The sequence below is a fragment of the Magnolia sinica genome, chromosome 12 (assembly GCF_029962835.1).
Source record: "Magnolia sinica isolate HGM2019 chromosome 12, MsV1, whole genome shotgun sequence".
Lineage (NCBI taxonomy): Eukaryota > Viridiplantae > Streptophyta > Magnoliopsida > Magnoliales > Magnoliaceae > Magnolia > Magnolia sinica.
The window spans coordinates 6397939-6421195 of record NC_080584.1 but is presented as its reverse complement, the minus strand read 5'-3'; the positions used below and the strand labels follow the sequence as shown (position 1 = coordinate 6421195).

The following is a 23257-nucleotide window of genomic DNA, read 5'->3' as shown; positions in this document are numbered from 1 at the left end:
TACTCTTTCTAGGCCGAAGAAAAAAAGAAAAGAAAAGAAGAAAACCCCGTCCTTTCGCCTGAGAATCGGGTGGTGCCTCTTCATCACAAGTTAACTCTCATTGTGTGTTTGCATTTCTAAAGCCTTTTCAATTTACTCATTCCCTTGTTTGAGTTTGACTATAATGACGGAACATTAAGATGCTCTCTTCAGGTTCGTCTGCTGCAGATTGGTCGCAGGAGGCTGACTTTTCAAGCTGGTTAGATCAGTCCATTCTAGATAATGAAACTCTCCAGGAAGGAAAAAGATGGTGGTCCCAGCCCGACGTAACTTCTCCACGCCTTGCAGAATCCAAACCGTTGTACAGAGCATCTTCCTACCCTCAGCAGCAACCACAGCAACACAGCTCCAGTGAACCGATCCTCATGCCCAAGTCTTCTTTCACTTCCTACCCACCACCTGGGGGTAGGTCTCAAGCCTCGCCAAACCATCCGCACCACCTGAACGGTCCAGCTCTTGCCGCGGCTCCCCAGATGCCATTCTCTGCACCAAATCTGTCTCCTTTCTCTGGTCAGCTTCACCGACCAGCGGGCCTCCCTCATGGGTTACAGTATGGTGGAAATGTCCCTCAGTTCCCCTCTCCAGGCATCTCACTCAATAGCCGTTCACAGAACCCGTGGCTGAACCAGGCGGGCCTACTTTCAGGGGATCATTCGAATCTGTTGCCCAACTTGTTACAACAGCAAATGCCACATCCAAATGGATTGATGCCTTCTCAGTTACTGGTAGCCCAACAGCATCAGCATAGATTGCAGCAAATGCAATCGACTCTGGCCCACTTATCTGCCGTGCAATCTCAGCTATTTAACCGACAGTCGTCTCTCTCGCATTCAACAAACAAGTTTGAAGCGATGTTTGGGGTGGCCGATCCGAGGGAGTCGAGATCGAAATCATCACAAAAAGGCAAGCAGAACCTGCGGTTTTCTCATGCGAGTTCTGACACTAGTAGCCAGAAGAGTGATAGCGGATTCCTGCAGTTCAGATCCAAGTACATGTCGGCTGAAGAAATAGAGAGCATCCTGAGGATGCAACATGCCGCGACCCACAGCAATGATCCGTACATCGATGACTACTACCACCAAGCTTGCCTCGCAAAAAGCACCTCTGGGTCAAGGCTGAAACACCATTTCTGTCCATCCCACTTGAGGGAGCTGCCTTCTCGGGCCCGTGCTTCCAATGAACCACATGCTTATCTTCAGGTTGATGCACTTGGGCGGCTCCCGTTCTCTTCCATCCGCAGGCCTCGACCTCTCCTTGAAGTTGACCCTCCATCTTCTGCCTCCGGCGATGGTGAAGAGCAGCCTCCTGAAAAGCCCCTTGAACAAGAGCCAATGCTGGCCGCTAGGATAACGATTGAGGATGGCCTCTGCCTTCTTCTTGACGTAGATGATATTGACCGGCTTCTACAATTCAGCCAGCCTCAAGATGGCGGGTCCCAACTGAGGCGGAGGCGGCAGCTGCTGCTGGAGGGGCTTGCAGCCTCACTCCAGCTGGTGGATCCGCTCAGCCCAGGCAAAGGTGGCCACTCGGTTGGGTTAGCCCCCAAGGATGACCTTGTGTTCCTACGCCTGTCCTCCCTTCCCAAAGGTCGGAAACTTCTCTCAAGGTACCTGCAGCTCCTCTACCCTGGCAGCGAGCTTACTCGGATTGTCTGCATGGCCATCTTCCGGCACCTCAGGTTCTTGTTTGGCGGCCTTCCATCGGATTCAGGTGCGGCCGAAACGACAATGGGCCTTGCTAGGACAGTGTCTGCATGTGTCCGTGGCATGGATCTGAGTGCTCTCAGCGCTTGCCTGGCAGCCGTGGTCTGCTCCCCGGAACAGCCGCCGCTCCGCCCGCTTGGGAGTCCTGCCGGTGACGGGGCGTCCATCATCATAAAGACCGTCCTCGAGAGGGCCACGGACCTCCTAACTGATCCGCATGCTGCTGCCAGCTACAGCCTTCCCAACCGAGCCCTTTGGCAGGCATCATTCGATGCGTTCTTTGGGCTGCTGACCAAGTACTGCCTTAGTAAGTATGAGACTATAATGCAGGCTCTGCTCATGCAGGCGTCAAATCCAGCTGTCATTGGGATGGAGGATGCCAGAGCGATAAGTAAGGAGATGCCAGTTGAGCTGCTGCGCGCGAGCCTTCCCCACACCAATGAGCATCAGCGTCGGCTGTTATTAGATTTTGCCCAGAGGACCATGCCCATCACGGGATTCAATGCATATGGCACGGGGCCAGTAAATTCCGAATCCGTGCCGGGTTAGGATGCTTGCACAATGTGGATCTGATGGCTTACAGACACCATCTTGTATGTGGATTCTTCGTCTCTCAAGTTCTCTCACCTCGATGCTTTCTCACATCCATCTGGCCCAAAAATGGTATGCTGCTAGGCATGCCATTGAAAGCTTTACGGGCTGTTTTAGAATAGTGTAGGATTTAGGGCCCATTTGCATACAAAAATCCCAATGAAGTTTTGATCGATTGCAGCTGCTGATGGCCACTGATGATGTGGGGTACAGGGCTCCACATTGTTGTTTCCGTTGTCATTTTATTTTTTTTCCTTAAAGAAGCCTTGCCACCGATGAAATCACATAAAAGAAGCACATCGTGTTTGTGGTGTTTATTCCCACAAAAATGGCAAAAGAAATAATGTTGTGTAGCCCTTGGGCCCACATTTTTACCGGCCGTCGGATGCTGAAATGGATCAAAATATGGTTTCGATCTTTTCTATGCAAAGCGGCTGTCAGTTACTATAGATTTGTTGTCTCGTGCTGAGTTAAATTTTCTGCTTTTCATCTTTCTTTTGACGACATTGTATCGTCCTTGGGTACCATGTATTAGAGGATCTATCTGATACGCTGCAGAGGACAACTGCTCGGATACATGCGCATAACTAATAAACATATGGGTTTTATGCAGCTCAGCCCAAACCGTTCAGTTTGTGGGTCCTGTGGATGGAGCATAGCACTAAATCAGATTAGTTGGACAGTCCAAATGGGCACTTGTTCGTTGGGTTTGGACTATAGCCTATAATCTCATCTCGACTGTTTATTTGATGGTCACCAATCAGGCAGTTTAGATCAAGGCACATGGGTCATCTGCCCGATATCGTTGTGCATGTGTTCAGTTCGTTGTATTCTGCCGACATATCAGGTCATTCCTCTATGGATAATGTTGGAACTCTTGTGGGAGTTTCCCTCTGGTGAGCTTGATTTTGGTGCTCTTGAGTGGAAACTCCCAGCAAAGGTAGTGTGTTAGGATGTACAGCAGGGTCTATTTCTGATATTTCTTTCTTTTCAATTTTAAAGAGATGGGAATGCCCCTCCAGAGGAATTTCTGTGTTTTGATTGATGGAAGGGCAGTTTCTTTGTACTGTTTGTGGGACCTGTGACAATCAGGTGTACTTGGTGGCATAATGCCTTTCATAAACAGAGGGGTTTGGTGGACCACTCCACCTTTTTCTTTTCTTCATTGCATTTTTTTTTTTTTTTGGTAAGCTTTGATAACTGTTTGCAATGCATTGCAGGTCTTGAGCCTTCAGCAATGTGTACAGCTTGCTGTGGATCCCCCATACGTGCATGTGGGGCCTGTTATTTGGTGATCTAGAATGTTGATTTGATCCGATTGGGGCCTATGTAGATGGGGGATGCGTGTTGTTATCTTTGAATGTGTGCGCCTGTGTGCCCCACCAAATCAAAACGTTATGATCTTGTGATCTGGGATGCTTTTGGGGTGCTGCCTCCTGATGGATCTTTGGTCTGGATCACCCAACTTTGGGCCCCACATGATCAGAAATACTAAAAAACAAGCTTTTACATTTGGTGGGGCTAGGGACTGCATAGTTCTATTCCTCCCAAGTTTGGGAAGGCAGGTATTGTATGCTGTCATTTCATTAGTGATAGTCCCACCACCTTTTAAAAATTGGTGGCGACTCTTCAACTGTACACATGGCCCAAATGTACTTAATTTAGACCGTTCAAACGAGTCACCCAATTGTTGATGGTGCATGCCCAAAAATCAATATGAGAAGTATGATAATAACCATTGATTTTTTCATCAGATTTTATATTTATATGTATGTAAGTATGTATATGCTTTAATGTGACACATGGCATGTTATATCATTGTCATGGGTTGTTCATTCATTCATACAACTCGTGATGAGCCATGGTGAAAAATAAATAAATCTAATCATAGACAAAACAACGTGGGAAATGGATGGTTAAGATTTGAGTAGAAAAACAAAATAGGTCTATCACCTTGCATAATTAAGGACCTACCAAGAAAACATCCACTATGGTTTACCCGGAAGGGGATTGCCTGGCGACCCTGGACATGTGGATGCGGTGGCTGGCCTTGTGGGGCCTACCACAGTTAAGTGTTTTTATTCAATCCGTCTATTCATTTTTTCTAACTCATTTTAAGGGCATGCCCCAAAAAATGAAGCAGATCCAAAGCTCAAGTGGACCACACCAGAGGAAACAATGGTGATTACATGCCCCTCGTTATAAACTTCTTGAAGGTACAAAAGTACTGAATCAAGCTGATATTTATATTTTTCCTTCCTCTATGTCTGTGTGACCTTATTAGCAGGTTGAATGGAAAATAAATATCATGGTGGGACCTAGAAGGTTTTCAGCAGTGGGTGTTGCTATCCCACTTTTTTCTATGATGTGGTCCACTTGAGCTTTGGATCTGCTCATTTTTGGGCATGCCCTGAAATGGGTTGACAAAACAGATGGATAGCCGGATATAAAACTCATACATCATGGCACAACAGCTCAGGGTGACCAGGGAATCTGCTTCCTGACAAATAGCGAGAGGGAATTGCATGGTGACACCAACCGTAGTTATGTGGTTTGAGGACTCTGCGGGGACCACTGCGATGTATGTGTTCTGTCCATGTCGTCCATTCATTTTTCAAACTCATTTTAGGGCATGAGCCTGAAAATAAATCAGATCCAAATCTAAAGTGGACCACATCAAAGAAAAAAGTGGTGATTGAACACCCCACCATTAAAAACTTCTCAAGAGCCTCAAAAATATTGAATCAAGTTGATATTTGTGTTTTCATTAGTTCAGGTCTGTGTGCCCTTATGAATAGGTTGGATGGTATGTCATTACTGCACTATTTCCTGAGGTGTGGCCCACTTGAGCTTTGGATATTATTGCTCATGTCCTGGAAAAACGGATTGGATGGCATGGGTAAAATACATACATTATCATGGTGGGTCCCACAGTGTCCTTGAACCACTTAGCCAGGGTCACCATGCAATCCATGTGAGACAAGTAGGGCCCGTGGACTGGTAAGCCCGAGTATTGGTCCAAACCACTGGTCTGCTCAATACCACCGTCCAAACCACAGTATCCACTATCTCATTCAGCATTTCATCATGAGGCCCACCATGGATCATCGGACCCTGTATTCATGCCTACCCCATCTAATGGGGAAGCAGATTAGCTGGTGTAGATACGTGTCGTGCGAAGACGAGCGCCGACACTCATCGAGCTCCGAGTTGTACGAACGGTTCAAAGGAAATCAAAGTTAAATGTCTCCGTAATGATGTATTTATTATATCCACACCGTTCATTCAATTTTCGAGATCATTTTTGAGCAATAAGCAAAAAATGAATCATATCGGAAGATAAATGAACCACACCGAAAATAGCAGTGGGATAATGATTTTTACTATTAAAAAATTTGTAGGGCCCACTATAATGTTTATTTTCCATCCAAATCTATTCACAAGGTCACAAATACCCAGATGAAGAGGAAAAAATTTTTCATATTGATCCGAAACTTATGTGACCCCAAAAGGGTTTCAATCGTAGACGTTCAATCCCCCACTGCTTTTTACAGTGTGGTTCACTTGATCTTTAGATCTACCTTATATTTTGGCTCAAGCCTTGAGACAAGCTCGTAAAATGGATGGACGGTCTGGATATGACACATACCTCATGATGTACGTCAATACACCATCTATCTATCTAGCTGTGTGTGGTACACCAGCCAATCCGCTTCCATCTAATGATACATGTGGCACGTGAGTCCAGCTATACGTGGGGCGAGATTTGATTGGATTGGATTTGTTGGGCCCAGATTTTGAATTATTCGGGTCGGGTCTGACTGATTAGGTCTATTCGAAAGGTCAATTTTGCCTGACCTGTCCGTTGACAGCCACTAATTCTGAACGCGGATTATATACTGACAGGTTGAGTAGCGAGTTGGCTACTGAAGTGACGTCACCAAGTTCTGTGGGCCCCAATATGATGTATGTGTTACATCCGTACTGTCCATACAATTTGAGATGTCATTTTATGGCATGAGCCAAAGAACGAGTCAGATAAAAATCTGTAGTGGACCACACCACAGAAAACAGTGGGCAGAGTGATTCCCACCATTGGGACTATCCTAAGGCCCACCATAATGTTTATTTGAAATCCAACCTGTTCAAAAGTTAAAAAAGACATGAAATAATGGAAAACACAGATATCAGCTTGATCTAAAACTTTTGTGGCCTTTAGAAGTTTTTAATGGTGTGCGTCACTGTTCCACTGTTTTCTGTGCTGTGGTCCAATGAAGCATTAGATTTAACTCATTCTTTGTATATTGACCTAAAAGGACATTTCCAAATGGATGGAAAATACGGATACAAAACATACATCACGGTGGGGCCCACGGAACTTAGTGACGTCACTTCAGTAGCGAGTCTCGCTACTCAACCTTGTCAGTATGACAGTAGCTAATCTGCCCCCGACCCGACGTTTTGACGTTGCTGAATCTGTCCGTCCGTATTTTGTAAGTCTCGTGATGTAAACTCCGTTGGGGCCATATCGATGTATTTGAAATTATCCATACCGTCCATCCTTTTTTCCAGATCATTTTAAGACATAAGATCAAAATTTAAGCATATCAAATTCTCAAGTGTAACACATCACAGAAAACAGTGGAGATAATGACATCCACCATTGAAACTTTCCTGTGGCAACGGTGATGTTCATTTTGTCATCAAAACTGTTCATAAGATTACTCATACATGGATGAAGTGAAAGCACAAACATTACCTTGATTAAAAACTTCTACTATCCTTAAGAAAATTTCAACGGTAGGTTCTCAATTTCCATTATTTCCTGTGGTGTGGTCCACTTGAGATTTGATATGCTTTAATTTTTGGTTCTTGCCCTAAAACGGGATGAAAAAAAAAGATAAACGGTGCGGATAAAATACATACATCACAGTAGGCCCCACATAGTTTACTCAAAAGCTCTATAGCGAGTACTTGGACACGTGGGCATGTACAGGAGCTTGGTGACGTCACTTCAGCTTGGTGACGTCACTTCCGTAGCCATTGGGCGCGGTTTTCTGCGAAAGCCTTTCGCAGGAAGTTCCTGCACAAGGATGCTGGGTGGGGCCCACAGACATGTTTTTGATAAATCCAATCCTTCCATCCGTTTTTCGAGATCATTTAAGGAATTGAAATAAAAAATCAGGTGTATATAAATTGAAATGGGACACACGAGAGGAAACAGTGATCATTCCGTGAGCACCGTTGAAGCATTCTTATGCCCAAAAAATTATCGTATCAGTCTATTTTTTTGATTTTTTCACTAAATCCCATTGACAATGACCTTATAAACCGTTTAGATAACATATAAACATCAAGGTGGAGACTGGGAAGATTTCAACGGTAGAAATTTCTTTCCCTAATTTTCCCTCTCGTGTGACCTACATGAGTTTTTTATCCGCCTCATTTTTTGTCACACGCCCTAAAATGAGATCTCAAAACGGATGGACGGAATGGATTTCTCACATACACTGTAGTGGGCCCCACCCAGATCCAATCCGCGTCCGTAGCCATTTGGCTACCGAACTTGCCAGTATCCAATCCGCGGCCGGGGAAGACCCTTCCTTTTGCCTCTTTTTCCACGTCCAACCTTCAAAGTAAAGCTATATTCGACATTTCGCCCTAACAACTTTGTGTGCCTTGTTGGCCCACATGCACCTTGCTTTCCCGAGGTGAGGAGATTTTTCAAGTTAAGAATCCTATTGTGTGGAGGATTGTGTGTTGGCGTGGTAGATTTCAATGGCCCCACCACACGACAGGCACTTACCATCATTTAAGGTTGTGTTAAGACTCTTTAGCGTCCACTGTGATGTATCTGTACCGTCCATCCTTTTCTCTAGGTGGACACATCTCAAGATACAATAGGAATTGATTGGCCCCTTGGCTCCACTCATGAAATGCAATTAAGCGGCATGGATGCCATTTAAATATCAAGGCGGAGTTCAGGAATGTTTCAACGGTAAGCATTTCTTTCTCCACTTTTCCCTCTCATGTGGCCCACTTAAGTCTTGTATACGATTCATTTTTGGTCACCTAGAATAAAATGATCTCTCAAAACGTATGGACAGGATGGATTTCCCGTAAACATCACGGTGGCCCCACCTAGGATTCCGTGCAGGAACCTTTTGCCGGCAATCCGCTTCGGCCTGCCTCCGCATCCGTGGGACGCGGATTTACTACTAAAGCCGTTGGCGGGAAGTTCCTGCACTGGAAACTTAGGTGGGGCACCGTGATGTCTTTGATAAATCCACTCCGTCCATTGGTTTTATAAGTCCATTTTAAGAGTTGAGACCAAAATTGAGCAGGATCCAAGACTCAAATGAGCCGCACTGAAGAAAAATGTGGGTAATGAAATTACTACCGTTGAAACCTCCCTAAGGTGTATAGTTTACGTGCACGATGCTAAGTAAGGTCCACCATGATGTTTGTGAGAGATTCCCCTTGTGCATATGCTTTTCAAGATCATTTTTTAAATCAGGAAATAAAAACATCGTGTACGATGAAGCACTCGGACGCGGAGGGATATTGGTCTCGTGTGATGTCGGTCTGACGCTGTGGGGATGGAACACGCCAAGCATGGATTTTGTGGGTGAGAATTTAATCAAGGCCGTTCATCAGGTGTAGCCCACAAGGATGAAGGAAGAAAATAAAAATCAGCTAGGTCCAAAACTTATGCAGTCCATACAATCTGAACTTAAAGGTTTAAGTGGCTAGTTTACATCATTCCCATTATTATAGCCTATCTAAGATTGTTTGTGGTTGATATTTACCATATACTGTGAATTCAAGATTTCTCACCAGATGGACGGATCGGATTTCACACATGCAACATGGTTGGAATTAAAGAGCCCAGGAAGTTTACTTGCCGCAGAGAATAGAGGATTCCTGTCGTACACATCCTTCCAATTGCCCTTTTTGACTCATTGGATCGCAGTGGATCTTTTCTAATAATACGTTTCCACCGTTTTCTCCCCGAGAATGCATCCATCTTCGTGGGGCCCACTTTGATCATTGTTATATTTTATTTTAAAATAATATTAAAATTTGAATTTTTAAATTTTCGGTAATTTCCCTCCATTTTTTAAAAGTTGTAGTACTTTTGAGTTGTGGGTTTTCTCCAATATCGGATTTGACAAAGTAAAATATCTTGTATATAAGATAGTCTTTTTGCCTATGGCTTGAGATCCTTTCAGGAGGCACGTGAATTTGGTCATGGGGAGGGACTATGCCAATATCTCTAATCTATGCCAATGACCACACGCGCGCGCGCCGAGCCGAGTCTGAGTCCACGTGCGCGACGGGACGAGCTGGGCTGGGCTGAGCGTGGGTGCGGGTGCGAGTGTACTCGCGTGAGTGTGTGTATGGGTACTCGCAAGACTTTATGTGCGAGAGTATACTCAACACTTTCGGATGAAACTGCAAGTGGTTCGAGCCCGTGTACAGTGAGTGCACCGCTGGAACCGGGTTATAGTCGTTGTATCCTAGAGGTTGATTGCTTTGGAAACCTGTTGCACTTGGGATGCTGTTCAAGGGGAGCAAATTCGCTTTCAAGCCGAGTGACTCAGTCACGCATCGACTTAATTCAATAAGTTATTCTTTCTCAAAATTTTATTTATTTATTTATTTTTTGTTCTCGATTTTTAATAGTCTATTTAATTCAACCAAATATTCTAACAATCTTGAAATCGAATTTGTTGAATTACATAGACTATGACTACAGTAATAGTAAATGCTTCTACTGAGTTAGCCAAAATCGAACCGTTCGCTGGACAATGCTTTAAACGGTAGAAATAGAAACCGATGTTCGCACTGACCACCCTTAAAGTTTCATACATTTTATCTAAATTATTTACCATAGATCCAACAAATCAAACTGAAGTAACAGATGAAAATAATTGTAAAAATTATATTCTACACTCTTTATCCAACAAACTATATGACGTGTATGCTTCTTACGTGTCTGCTAAAGACATATGGACTGCTTTGGAAAAAAAATACATATTAGAAGATACAGGCGCTAAGAAATATGCAATTGCTAATTTCCTTCATTATGAAATGACAGATGATAAACCTATCACAAATCAGATTCACAATTTTCAAAGTCTAGTTCACGAACTATCGACAGAAGGAATTAAGTTGGATGAAGTGTTTCTGTCAGGAGCACTAATAGAGAAGTTACCGCCCTCCTGGAAAGAATATAAGAATAGAATGAAACATAAAAAAAACGGTGTTTCTTTGGAAACCACTATCATACACATATGAATAGAGAAGACCAATAGAATCAAGGACCAAAAAGAAAATAGAAATGAGATAGATTCAAAAGCGAATCTTATGGAATCAAGTCAGACAAATAATAAGAAAAAGGGTAACTGTCATAACTGTAGCAAACTTGGACATTACGTAAATGAATGCAGGATAAAAAAGAAGAATGCAAATAATTAATTCAAGAAAAAGGAAAACTGCTATAACTGTGGAAAGCCTGGGCATCATGTTAAAACCTGCAGGCTTAAGAAAAATAAAAATAAGCCGCAGGCTAATCTTACAGAAATAGGCAATGAATTTGACATGGTAGTAGCTGTGGTGTCAGAAGTCTTTCTTGTAAACAACTTGGAGTGGGTACTAGACACTGGTACAACTAGGCACGTGTGCAAGGATCGTAGCATGTTTACCTCCTACCAAGTATCAGGAGATGATGAACAGGTGTTCATGGGTAATGCTAGAACATCTCCAGTTATAGGGAAAGGGAAAGTACTTCTGAAACTCACTTCTGGAAAGACTCTAATGTTGAATGATGTCCTACATGTGCCCGACATTAGAAGAAACTTAGTCTCTGGTTCACTCCTTAATAAGGCTGGTGTTAAGTTAGTATTTGATTCAGATAAGCTTGTAATGACTAAGAATGAAACCTTTGTTGGTAAGGGGTACTGTAGCGATGGTTCATTCATTATAAATGTATCCAATGATAATAATAAGAAGATATTCAATTCTGTTTATATATCGTTGAACCTTTTTATCTATGACATAGTAGATTAGGTCATATGAATGTAGTATCTTTAAAGAAAATGAAAAGATTAGGTTTATTACCTAATATATCTAATGAAGGATTCGATAAATGTGAAACATGTGTAGAATCAAAATTCATTAGAAAACCCTTTAAACGAATAGAAAGATCATCTGTTGTATTAGAGTTAATACACAGTGACTTAGGTGATTTTAGAAATCACATGTCTAGAGGTGGAAAAAGATATTATATAACTTTTATAGATGACTACTCTAGGTTCACTAGAGTTTACAGTTAAGGAACAAAGATGGAACTTTAGATATTTTTTCTAAATACAAAATTGAAGTTGAAAATCAGTTAAATATAAAAATTAAAAGACTTAGAATAGATAGAGGAGGTGAAAATGATTCTTCTCAATTTAGAGAATTATATGAAAAGAATAGAATAGTTCACGAAATTACAGCTCCTTATACACCAGAACAGAATGGAATAGCAGAACGTAAGAATCGAACTCTAAAAGAGATGATGAATGCCATGTTAAACAGTTCAGGCTTACCCTCAAATATGTGGGGAGAAGTAATTCTATCAGCTTGTTATATTCTAAATAGGATTCCTTCTAAATCTTCTGAACTAACACCATATGAACTTTGAGAGAATCATGTTCCTAGTTATAAATATATTAAAGTATGGGGGTGTCTTGCTAAAGTAGGATTGCCTGAAACTAAGAAAAGAAAGTTATGTCCTAAAATGACCGATGTGTATTTATAGGGTACGTACAAAACAGTGTGACCTATATGTTTCTAGTTTTAAAAACTATGGATAATATTCTAGATCCTAATACAATTATAGAAACTAGGGATGCAGAGTTCTTTGAGAACGTATTCCCTATGAAATCTAAATCTATAGGAATAGAAGAAGTCAATGAATCAGATATTGCGTCTACTAGTAAAAATGCTTACGAGAAAGTAATAGAAGAGATATAACCAAGAAAAAGTACTAGGGTTAGAAGAGAAACTAACCTAGGAGATGGTTTTTTCACCTTCTTAGTAGAAGATGATCCTACAACCTATATAGAAGCAATTAACTCTCCAAATGCAATCTTTTAGAAGGAAGCAATAAATGATGAGCTAGAATTTATTATATCTAATAATACTTGAAAAATTGTAAACCTACAACCTGTAAATAAAACAATAGGCTGTAAATGGGTGTTTAGAAAAAAAACTAAAAGCAGATGGAATTATTGACAAGTTTAAGGCTAAGTTGGTAGCGAAAGGCTTTAAACAAAAGGAAGGAATAAATTACTTAGATACATATTCCCCTGTAACTAGAATTACAACTATCAGGGTCTTAATATTAATAGCCTCCATATATAAACTGGTGGTACACCAGATGGACATTAAGACGACTTTCCTAAATGGAGACTTAGAAGAAGAAATATATATGGAGTAACCTGAGGGTTATAAGATATCAGGTAAAGAAAATAAAGTATTTAAACTAATTAAATCACTATATGATTTAAAACAGGCTCCTAAACAATGGCATGAAAAATTTTATGGTGTTTAAAAATCAAATGGTTATCATATAAATGATGTAAATAGATGTGTATATAGTAAAATTTCTGAAAATGATTATGTTATTATATGCCTTTATGTTGATGACATGCTTATTTTTGGAACTAATATTAAATTAGTTAATGCAACTAAGAAATTCTTGTCATCTAAGTTTGACATGAAAGACTTAGGAGAAGCTAGTGTAATCTTAGGTATTGAAGTAGCCAGGAAAAATGGTATAATTATATTATCACAATCTCATTACATTGAGAAGATATTGAGAAAGTTTAACCATTTTGACTGTTTACCTGTCAGTACTCCTTATGATTATAGTGTGACTCTCATGAAGAAAACAGAAAATAGTGTGTCTCAATTGGAGTATTCCAGAATAATTGGTAGCCTCATGTATCTAACAAACTGCACTAGACCAGACATAGCTTTTGTAGTAAGAAGGCTAAGTATATATACACATAACCCTGAAAAAGAGCATTGAAATGTTTTGTTTAGGATTTTGAGATACCTAAAAGGCAGTATATCCTATGGTTTACATTATAATGGTTTTCCTGCTGTATTAGAAGGATACAATGATGCTAACTGGATTAATGAATCAGATGAGATTAAATTCATGAGTGGATATGTCTTCACTTTGGGTGGAGGAGCAGTCTCTTGGAAGTCTACTAAGCAGACATGTATCGCTCGGTCTACTATGAAATCCGAGTTTATTGCTTTAGAAAAGGCTGGATCAGAAGCCGAGTGGCTTAGAAATCTCTTAGCTGATATACCATTGTGGTCAAAGCCTGTATCAGCCGTGTCTATTCATTGTGACTGTCAAGCAGCTATAGCGAAAGTAAAAAGTAAAATATATAATAGAAAGAGCAGGCATATTAGACTCAGACACAACATAGTGAAACATATATTGCGTGATGGAGTCATATCTATTGACTTTGTGAGGTCAGAAAAGAATCTAGCAGATCCTCTAACCAAAGGACTATTTAAAAGGTTAGTCAATGATACATCGAAGGGAATGGGGCTGAGCCTAATATATGAGCTGCCAGTGTCGGCAACCCAACCTATACAAGTGGAGATCTCATAAGATAGGTTCAATGGATAAACAATAAGACATGAGGTAGACGATTGCACTGAGTTCTATGAGCCCCTTTTATGGTGTACAGTGTGAGCAATAACACAGAAGGATGAGTTATTAGAACTCTTAATGAATCCATAGCCATATATTTGGTGATGTATATAGTTGCTGCATACACTTGATAGAATTCACCTATATAGGTGTGGAGGTGGAGGCCGCTTCCTATGAGAATCTAGGCGATTTCTCTAGAGCACTCATGAAATTCAGGTAATGGTGTATGGTCGAAACGCACCGAACTGCAGAATCACTTACAGAGGAAGAGTTGTGTAAGTGGCATGTACTTGTGATCTACATTAAAAGGATTCAGGTTCAAGGCTATGGTGTCACCTGATTCCTGTAGACTTGTCTTGCTTACTCTAATATCGGTTTAAGTTTATGGTGACACCAGCACCATTGCACAACTATTACGCTTTAATCCGAAAGAGTTTTATTTTTAAACATATGGGGGATTGTTATATTTTGTTTTAAAATAATATTAAAATTTGAATTTTTAAATTTTCGGTGATTTCCCTCCATTTTTGAAAAGTTATGGTACTTTTGAGTTGTGGGTTTTGTCCCACATCGGATTTGACAAAGTAAAATATCTTGTATATAAGATAATCTTTTTGCCTAGGGCTTGAGCCCCTTTCAGGGGGCATGTGAATTTGGTCTTGCGAGGGAGGGGGGCTATGCCAATAGCTCTAATCTATGCCAATGACCACACACGCGCGTGCGCGCCGAGCCGAGCCATGCTGTGTCGAGCTAAGTCCGAGTCCATTTTCGTGTGCACGTGCGCAACGGGACGGGATGGGACGGGCTGGGCTGGGTGTGGGTGCGGGTGCGGTGTGAGTGTACTCGCGTGGGTGTGTGTATGGGTACTCGCAGGACTTTGTGTGTGAGAGTGTACTCGCACTTGCGCTTTTTCGTTTTAAACCAGAGAGATGCATCCCTTCCGGTTGGTCGCCCCTATTGGGTTTAAACCCAACGGACCTAACCTTTTGTAAAGGATGCTTATGCACCACTTCGGAGTCTATATAAAGACTACCGATTCCAGTTTCATATATACGAAAATATTATCTCTCTTATAAAACTCTCTCTGATACGGTTTTAAGAATTTTACTGAGTTCATAGCTGAGTCAACTCAGCACTTTCGGATTAAACTGCAATTAGTTCGAGCCCGTATATAGTGGGTGCATCGTTGGGACCGGGTCATAGTCGTTGTATCGTAGAGGTCGATTACTCTGAAAACCTGTTGCACTTGGGACGCTGTCCAAGGGGAGCAAATTCGATTTCAAGCCGAGTGACTCAGTCACGCCTCGACTCAATTCAATAAGTTCTTCTTTCTCATTTTTTTTTGGTTCTTGATTTTTAATAGTCTATTTAATTTAACCAAATATTCCAACACTCATACCTTGTCTAGCTTATTTTACGGCCTGTTTGGTTGAATGTATTTACATGAATTATCATGTAATTCCTCTCCAATCAGTGTTAAATGTGGGTGGTGTAAATACAACAGGTGTTTGAAATTGAGTAGCTGGCCCTAGTTAGCTAACTAGTTATTGAAAGCTAAAACTTTGTGGGCCCCACTATGATATATGTGTTATATCCACACCCATCCATTTATTAATACAAATTATTTTAGGGTACGGCCCACAAGTGAGGCAAATTCAAAGCTCAAGTAAACCACACTACAGAAAACAATGAGGACTGAATGTTAATAATTTAAATGTTCTTCTTGTGTTGTGTTCCACTTGAACTTTAGATCTGCTTCATTTTTTAAAAAGGAAATATCCTAGATTAATCTGACCAAATGAATGGCTGGTGTGGATACATATCATGGTGAAACCCATAAAGTCCCATCTCATTTTTCTTATGTAAAAGTTGTTGCTGTTACTTCTAAACACCATCCCCTTCCCCTAGAAAATTGGGTTGTAAGTAATTAATACTTAAAAGGATAAAATACACTATAAATCCTCTAAATTAGATTATTTCAAATGGGTCTTTAGTCCATGCACCCAAAAATGAAGCAATTCCCAATCCAAAAGAGAACATACTATAAGAAGTGATTGGAAGTCTACCATTAGAAACTTCCCAAACCCACCATAATGTTGATAAGACATCGAACTTAGAGATAAGGTTACAAAAACTTGATTAAGGGAAAGAAAACAAATATCAACAATCCAAAGCTTTTGTGGCTCTCTCTACTTGAGATGGACGAAAAACTCTTGTTTGTTGTAATCTGATTGGACTAAATCATCATGCATAGCATTTAATGCAGCAGTGCTGACAATATAGTGATGATGTGGACCAATCATGATGCATGAAATTAAGAATTTTCTATTTGTAGAAATCAGAGATCCGGATTCATGTATCATGCATCAAAGTAAATATATACCATAATTTGGGCCACACAATACTTAGAGCAATGTAGGTTTTATATATGATGAGGGTTTTTATTTTTATTTTCTTTTATGTATTTAAATTATTTAATACAATGTTGTACTGCACCATTGTAAATTTGGTTCTTCTTCATTTTGGCTTCTGTTATAAAATAATTTAGCAAATTCATTGGATGGGATATATAACAGGGAATTTGACTGTACTGACCTCGAAGTTTGGTCAAATTATCTAACGAGATTCAACCTTTCAAATATCCCAAGAGTGGCCTTCTGACAAGCTTCCGTAAATTACTTGGACCAAAATGCCCTTGTCCTTGTTTAGTAGTTGTACAGTTTTTTATGGAATAAGAAGTTACGTCGTATTTAATGCCAAGAACGTGATGCGTACGAAACCCTTTTTTGCGCGTGGGAAAGGACCAAACTAGTGGGGCCCACAGTGATGTATTTGTATAATCTATGTCGCCCATCCTTTTTTTTTGTGTCATTTTAGGGATAAGGCCTAAATATCAGCCTTATCCAGAGCTCGTGTGGGCCACATAATAGAAAATAATGGGGATAATGGAACCACTGTTGAAACTTTCTAGGCTCACTGTGATGTTTATTAGAAGTGGACACTGCCCAAGTATAACGCTCCAGTTTTCAGAACATGAGTATACTACTTGTTCCTTAAAAACCCGTGAGTTAATAATCAAATTACTGACAACAAAAGTAGAATCAAAGTGCGATAGCAATCAAGCATAGATAATGCCACAAAACTAAACAGTAACATTTTGGCCCACTCAGCTGGGAACCTTAAGTACAAAATTTATAAGTTCAAATGTGCCAATATAACAAAAAAAATACTGCATCTACTGATTTAGACCATAGTATTCTGCCGCCTCCTGATGTGGCTCTTCCTGGTAGTATCCATCCTCCAAACCTGCCGCCTCGGCCTCGGGATCGGTGCCGCAATTGTCCCTGCCTACAGCTGCATTCTCTGTACGGTTGAACATTGGATGAATGAGTGGCTAGCTTAGTGTGAATTTCTCTCAAGATTACACACCTCCACCTTAGACAAGTATAACATGAAAATATACAAGGCATACAAAACAAAACAAAATGTAGTCTTATTATATGCATGGACGTATGAGCGTACATCAACTGGGGATACTCATCCAGTTGGCTTTTGGGCAAAACCCATGCGTGTGGCTGGTCGCCAGTGAAAGTACATAATACATGCGTAGTGCCAAACTCATCGAAGGTTGGTCGATAGTCGATGGTCTGCGAGCTAGCAAAACGATACTATGACTAAGAGCACGTACTACAACATCCAAAATTATCCACTCGTCATCGCTCGAATGCTATGTATGCATGATTAGCCCAACCGTTATTAATCCATTTACAACCAGCCAGTTTAATAAAGCTCAAGGTCACTACGGGGGGCTCGTCACCGAGTGTAGGCCGACGGCTCGGGCATAGTGTCTCATACCACTATCCCCGGCACATGAGTCTACCACCTTAGGACGTTTAATAGAGCCCATCAACATGTGGCTAATTAGCTTTTAATATAAGGGATAGTTACCATCGCATGGTTGAGTGGGAATGAACCGTCGAAATCGCAAGGGTAAATGCTAAATCAAACGATTAAAAATGAGTCTGCATGTATGCTTCAAATACGATAAAGCAATGTCAAATAAGAACGATAAATAATTCATCCCATGGTCATGTTGGTGAAATCACCCATAGATGGTAAATCCCATAATGATTTATCACTAACATAACCTCCATATTGAGGGTCTATTCTTAGCACAACTCATCTTGTTACACCCTAAGCATGGACTCTCTTTCATAGGTGGAGATGCCCCTATTTATTTAGAGAGATTTCAATTCCATGGGTGTTTTGCAAACAATTCAATAGTATATGGAAGTGGCATAGTAATTAGGTGTTGAATTATCATAAGTGACTAAGATATCATTTTAACAATTGAAGTAAAGCTCAAGTGCAAATATAACCATCATTGCATGTAGATATAATTCAAGAGTTACTAAAGTGAAATAATGTTTAACATATACATTTGATTCACAAAATCGTAGTTTACTAATTGTTAATCATGAATTTACGTAAGTTAACTAGCATATAACAGTCCAAGTTTTAAGGTATCAGTTGTGATCTATGTAAAAGCTACCCTTAAGCTAACTTGGAGATGGAAAGCCCAAGGGGAGAAGTCATCACCTTTCGGGTCGTAGTTCCTCCCTTGATCCAAATTCCTGCGATTAACTTACGGTCCAATACCACACGATTAATCACCTAGGGTCATTCCCAATAAGGGCTTGAGATTAGTAACCGCATTGGACGAATGATTTCTGAGAATCCTAGCTATTTAGGCCATTTCAAGTAGGTGGGGTTTATAAGGACCCACCCAAGTGAAAACTGGGCCTAAACCTATGTGATCAGGCCCAATAGTTGTGGCTCAATACTGTGGGCTGAAACTGGGCCTAACTTTGGCCTAAATTGGCCCAACACTTTGCTACCCATTTGTGGCCCAAACTGGGCCTGATTTGGCCCAACTCTTTGCTTCTCATTTGTGGCCCGAACTGGGCTTGGTTCGGCCTAGCCATCATTGTCCAACAGTGGTCTAGAAACTGGACTGGACTGAATTGTTTTGGCCCAGACGTAGCTGCCCAGTGATGACCCAAAAACTGAGCTGGGCTAGACTTGTTTTGGCCTAGCCGTTGCTACCCATTGACGACCCAAAAATTGGGCTGGGCTGGATTGGACCTAGTTCGACCCAACCCTGCTGTCCCAACTGCGGCCCAAGACTCAGCCTGATTGCATCATGGTTTGGCCCAGCTTGGCCATTCTAAAGGTGGCCTAGGGACTGGGCTATTCCAAAACTTCTGGGGCCCACTGAGTTCAGCGACCAGCCCACTTGTTGCTTTAAGTGTGGCCCACTGGGTTTAAATTAAGTGTGGCCCACTGAGTCTGAATTGGGTGCGGCCCACTGGGTTTAAATTAGGTACGACCCACTGACTTTAAACTAAGTGCGGCCCACTGAGTTCGAATTAGGTGCGGTCCACTGAGTTTAAACTTAGTACGACCCATAGAGTTTGAATTGGGTGCGGCCCACTGAGTTTAAATGAGGTGCACCCCACTGAGTTAGAGCTCAGACGAGGCTCGGTTGCTGTGGTTAGGTCATCTGACTCAGCCCTGCTATTGTGGCCCTCTAAGTTTAACTCAGGTGCGGCCCAGCTGCTGTGGTTGGGTCGGTCTGGTCCGGCCCACTGAGTGGTGACCAGTGCTGAGTCACCGAGTAAAAATGGAAACCACGCAACGATGAGATTGGTTCGCACTCAGTTATACCTCGCTGATCACGTTTGCGTAGGTGGTTGGTGATAGTTGAGCGCGTTCAACAGCCCTGTTCGGATCCTGGCTTAACACTGAGATTTGGAGAGACTGTAAGAAGGGCCTGTGTTAGGGACTCGGCAAGGCCCAACAGATGTCCAGCAGGGCCTTTACATGCACCGAGTCGGCCTGAGGTTGGCCGTGTTGCATCGGCAACAATCACGACCCTCCTTTCTCTCCTTCTCTCTCTCTCACTCACCCTCTCACTCTCGCAGTGGTGCTACGGGTCTGTACTAACCCAACTCGGTCTGAGCTAAGTGGGCTAAGTTGGTGCAGTGAAAAACCCTCACTTATAAATGTACACCCATACTTAGGATGTAACTCGATTGATGGTGATTGCAATGGACCTTTGATCTAGTGGTTATTGAGTAGTGATCTATATGGATCATTAATGTGGGCCTACCATTTAGGGTTGTTGTGTCTAAGTGGTTTTCAAGGATGGTCTTTTATCACATGATTTGATACTCGCCCTATGTGGCTTATTTTGATATTTGCCTTATGTTGCTTATTTTGATATCGCCTTATGTGACTTTATTTTAGGTATTTTTTCTATATGGGTTTGATGTTCTATACTATGCAACCATGCGATGGTAAGCCGCATATATTGTAATACGATTGGCCATTAGTCGACGGGGTTCCATTAAACATCCTAAGATGGTAGTCTCATGAGCCGGGGATGGTGGTATGAGACCTATGCCCGAGCTGTCGGCCTACGCTGGTGACGAGCCCCCGTAGTGACCTTGAGCTTATTTAAATTGGCTGATTGTAACTGGACTAATAATGGTTTGGCTAATCATGCATCCATAGCATATTGGCGATGACGGGTGACTAATTCTGGATGCTGTAGCACGTGCCCTTAGGATCATCGGGGTATCGTTTCGCTAGCTCTCAGACCACCGACTATCGATCTATTGTTCCGACTGGACGATTTTCTCAGGTCGATGATTTGCATGGATGACGAGCCCACTGTCCGCACGGATGAGCATCCCCAGGGCGATGATTGCATTCATGCATCCATGCATTTAATAAGACCTGTATCATATATTATTTTATGCGTTTTGTTTTATAACTATCCTTATCTAATGCGGTGGTGTGTAATCTTGAGGAGAATTCACACTGAGTTAGCCACTCATCCATCAAATATATAACCGTACAGGTAGCACAGGTGGCCTAGACGACATTCATGTTCATATTGATGAGGAGAAGGTTATGGTTGATAGGGGTACATGACTATATTTGTTAAGAGCTGCTACAGGATTTTACATCCCAAGATTGTTGTAATTTACTTTATATCACATGTAATATTATTTCATTTTGAAATCGTAAGAATGGGGACATTGGTTTGTATAAGTCATTATGGGCAACCTCTTGTACAATATTCTAAATGTAATTGTAAAATTTTTCTTTATGTTTACTTGTCCATAATGCACTCATCTGCTTACTCTGATAGTTGAGAATATATATATATATATACACTCAAATTTGACCATCCTTTAAGGTTAACACTCGGGTTTTTGGGAAACAAGTCATATACTCGGGTCCTGAAAAGTCGGGGCGTTACATGAGTGGTGGTCTAGATGGATCATTGATGTGGGCCTACCATCTATGAGTTATTGTGTTAAGTAGTTTTCAAGGATGGTCTTTATCGCATGGTTTTAATAATCGCCCTATGTGGCTTAGCTTTGACATTTACCCTGTGTGGCTCATTTTTGATATTTACTCTGTGGCTCAGTTTTGGTATTTTTTCTATGTGGCTTGATGTATTATTTTTATACAACCATGCGATGGTAAGCCCCATATATTGTAATATGATTGGCCGCTAGTTGATGGGTTTCCATTAAACATCCTATGATGGTAGTCTCATGAGCCGGGGATGGTGGTATGGGACCTATACCCGAACTGTTGGCCTACGCTAGTGATGAGCCCCTGTAGTGACCTTGAGCTTATTTAAAATTGGTTGATTATAACTGGACTAATAATAGTTTGGCTAATCATGCATACATGGCATAGATCAGCATCTATCGATAATATACATAATGTACGATAGGCAATCATTACGCTGCACGTAGTATGCTTTCGCTGACGACTAGCCTCTATTCGACTGGATATTTTTCTCAGGTTGATGATTGCATGGGTGACGAGCCCAACTTCCACACGGATGTGTATCCCCGATGACTGCATTCACGCATCCATGCATCTAACAAGACTTGCATCATGTATTGTTTTGTATGCTTTATTTTATAACTATGCTTATCTAATGCGGTGGTATGTAATCTTGAGGGGAATCACATTGAGTTGGCCACTCATCCATCAATTATATAACTGTACAGGTAGCACAGGTGGCCCAGATGATCTATATGTTCAGACTTGATGAGGAATAGTGCATAGGTGCCATGGATGCATGGCTGTATTGCTAAGAGGAGTTGTGTAGTCTTGCGGCTTACATTTTTAAACTTCTGTCATTTCTCATATAAGTATATCTTGTAATTGTAAATATTGAGACATTAGCTTGTATAAATCATTATGGGCAGCTTCTTGTGTATTTAAATGATAATGCAACTTTCCTTCACGTTTGATTTGTTTATACTATGTTAACTGCTAACTCTGAATGAATAAACTCTGATGAAAAAATATATGTAGACTTTGGCTCTCTATAGGTTAACACTCGGGTTTTTGAAAAACGGGTCGTATACTAGGGTCCTGAAAAGTTGGGGCGTTACACTTGATTTCTTATGATACATGAAGCTTGAGTTCGATCTCTTGAACGTGAGCTTGAGTTACACTTGAGTTCTTTAGTCTTTACCGTATAGTTTTGAACTTCAAACTTGAACTTGAGTTCTTGAGCCTTAGTTCTTGAATTTGAGCTTGAAACCATGATCATCAACAATCTTCTCTTCAACTTGAAAATGTAGGCAAGTTCAATGAAGATGTAGACAACTTTAAAATGCACGAACCTCATCAATTCAATTCAAAGCATGATACAAATTCTAAATGGCTTGGCACAACAGCATTTGACAACTCTTCGGGTGCTAGATTTACACTATAGCATTTACACGCTCTCTTCTATTTGTCCGAGGTTGCTGTCCCCTGATATTCTTTCTCTGCTCTGATTTTCGGATCATCCCTTTTGTCTCCCATTTCTCCCTTTTGTCCCCTCTTGGTCTTCTTCTTTCTTTTGTCCTCTTCTTGTTGTCCTTTATCCTATGGCTGGAGTTGGGGAGCATCTTGATGGGTCCAATAATAATGGGAGGATGGGCCCTTTTGAGGTAAATGATGCACCTTCTTGCCCTTTTTATGATGGCATGGTGGGTGGGAGCCCATTTATGAGTGACTTTGATGGGGGATTGATGGGTATTAATGGAGGGTTGGTAGGGCCACTTGAGAAGGTAAATGTCATTTATGGTGTGGCTCCTACCACCATTAATGGTGG

General features: G+C 41.3%; 1 protein-coding gene across 2 annotated transcripts in view; it reads left to right on the top strand.

Moving 5' to 3' along the window:
* Positions 1-2964, top strand: part of LOC131220845 (protein PAT1 homolog 2-like) — a 38291-nt gene extending 35327 nt beyond the window's left edge. For both annotated transcript variants that reach the window (XM_058215691.1, XM_058215690.1), the window contains one exon: positions 193-2964. In XM_058215691.1, coding sequence (XP_058071674.1) covers positions 193-2291 — 2099 coding nt within the window. In that variant the 3' untranslated portion in view covers positions 2292-2964. The remainder of the gene's footprint in view (positions 1-192) is intronic.
* The last annotated feature ends 20293 nt before the right edge of the window (positions 2965-23257 follow it).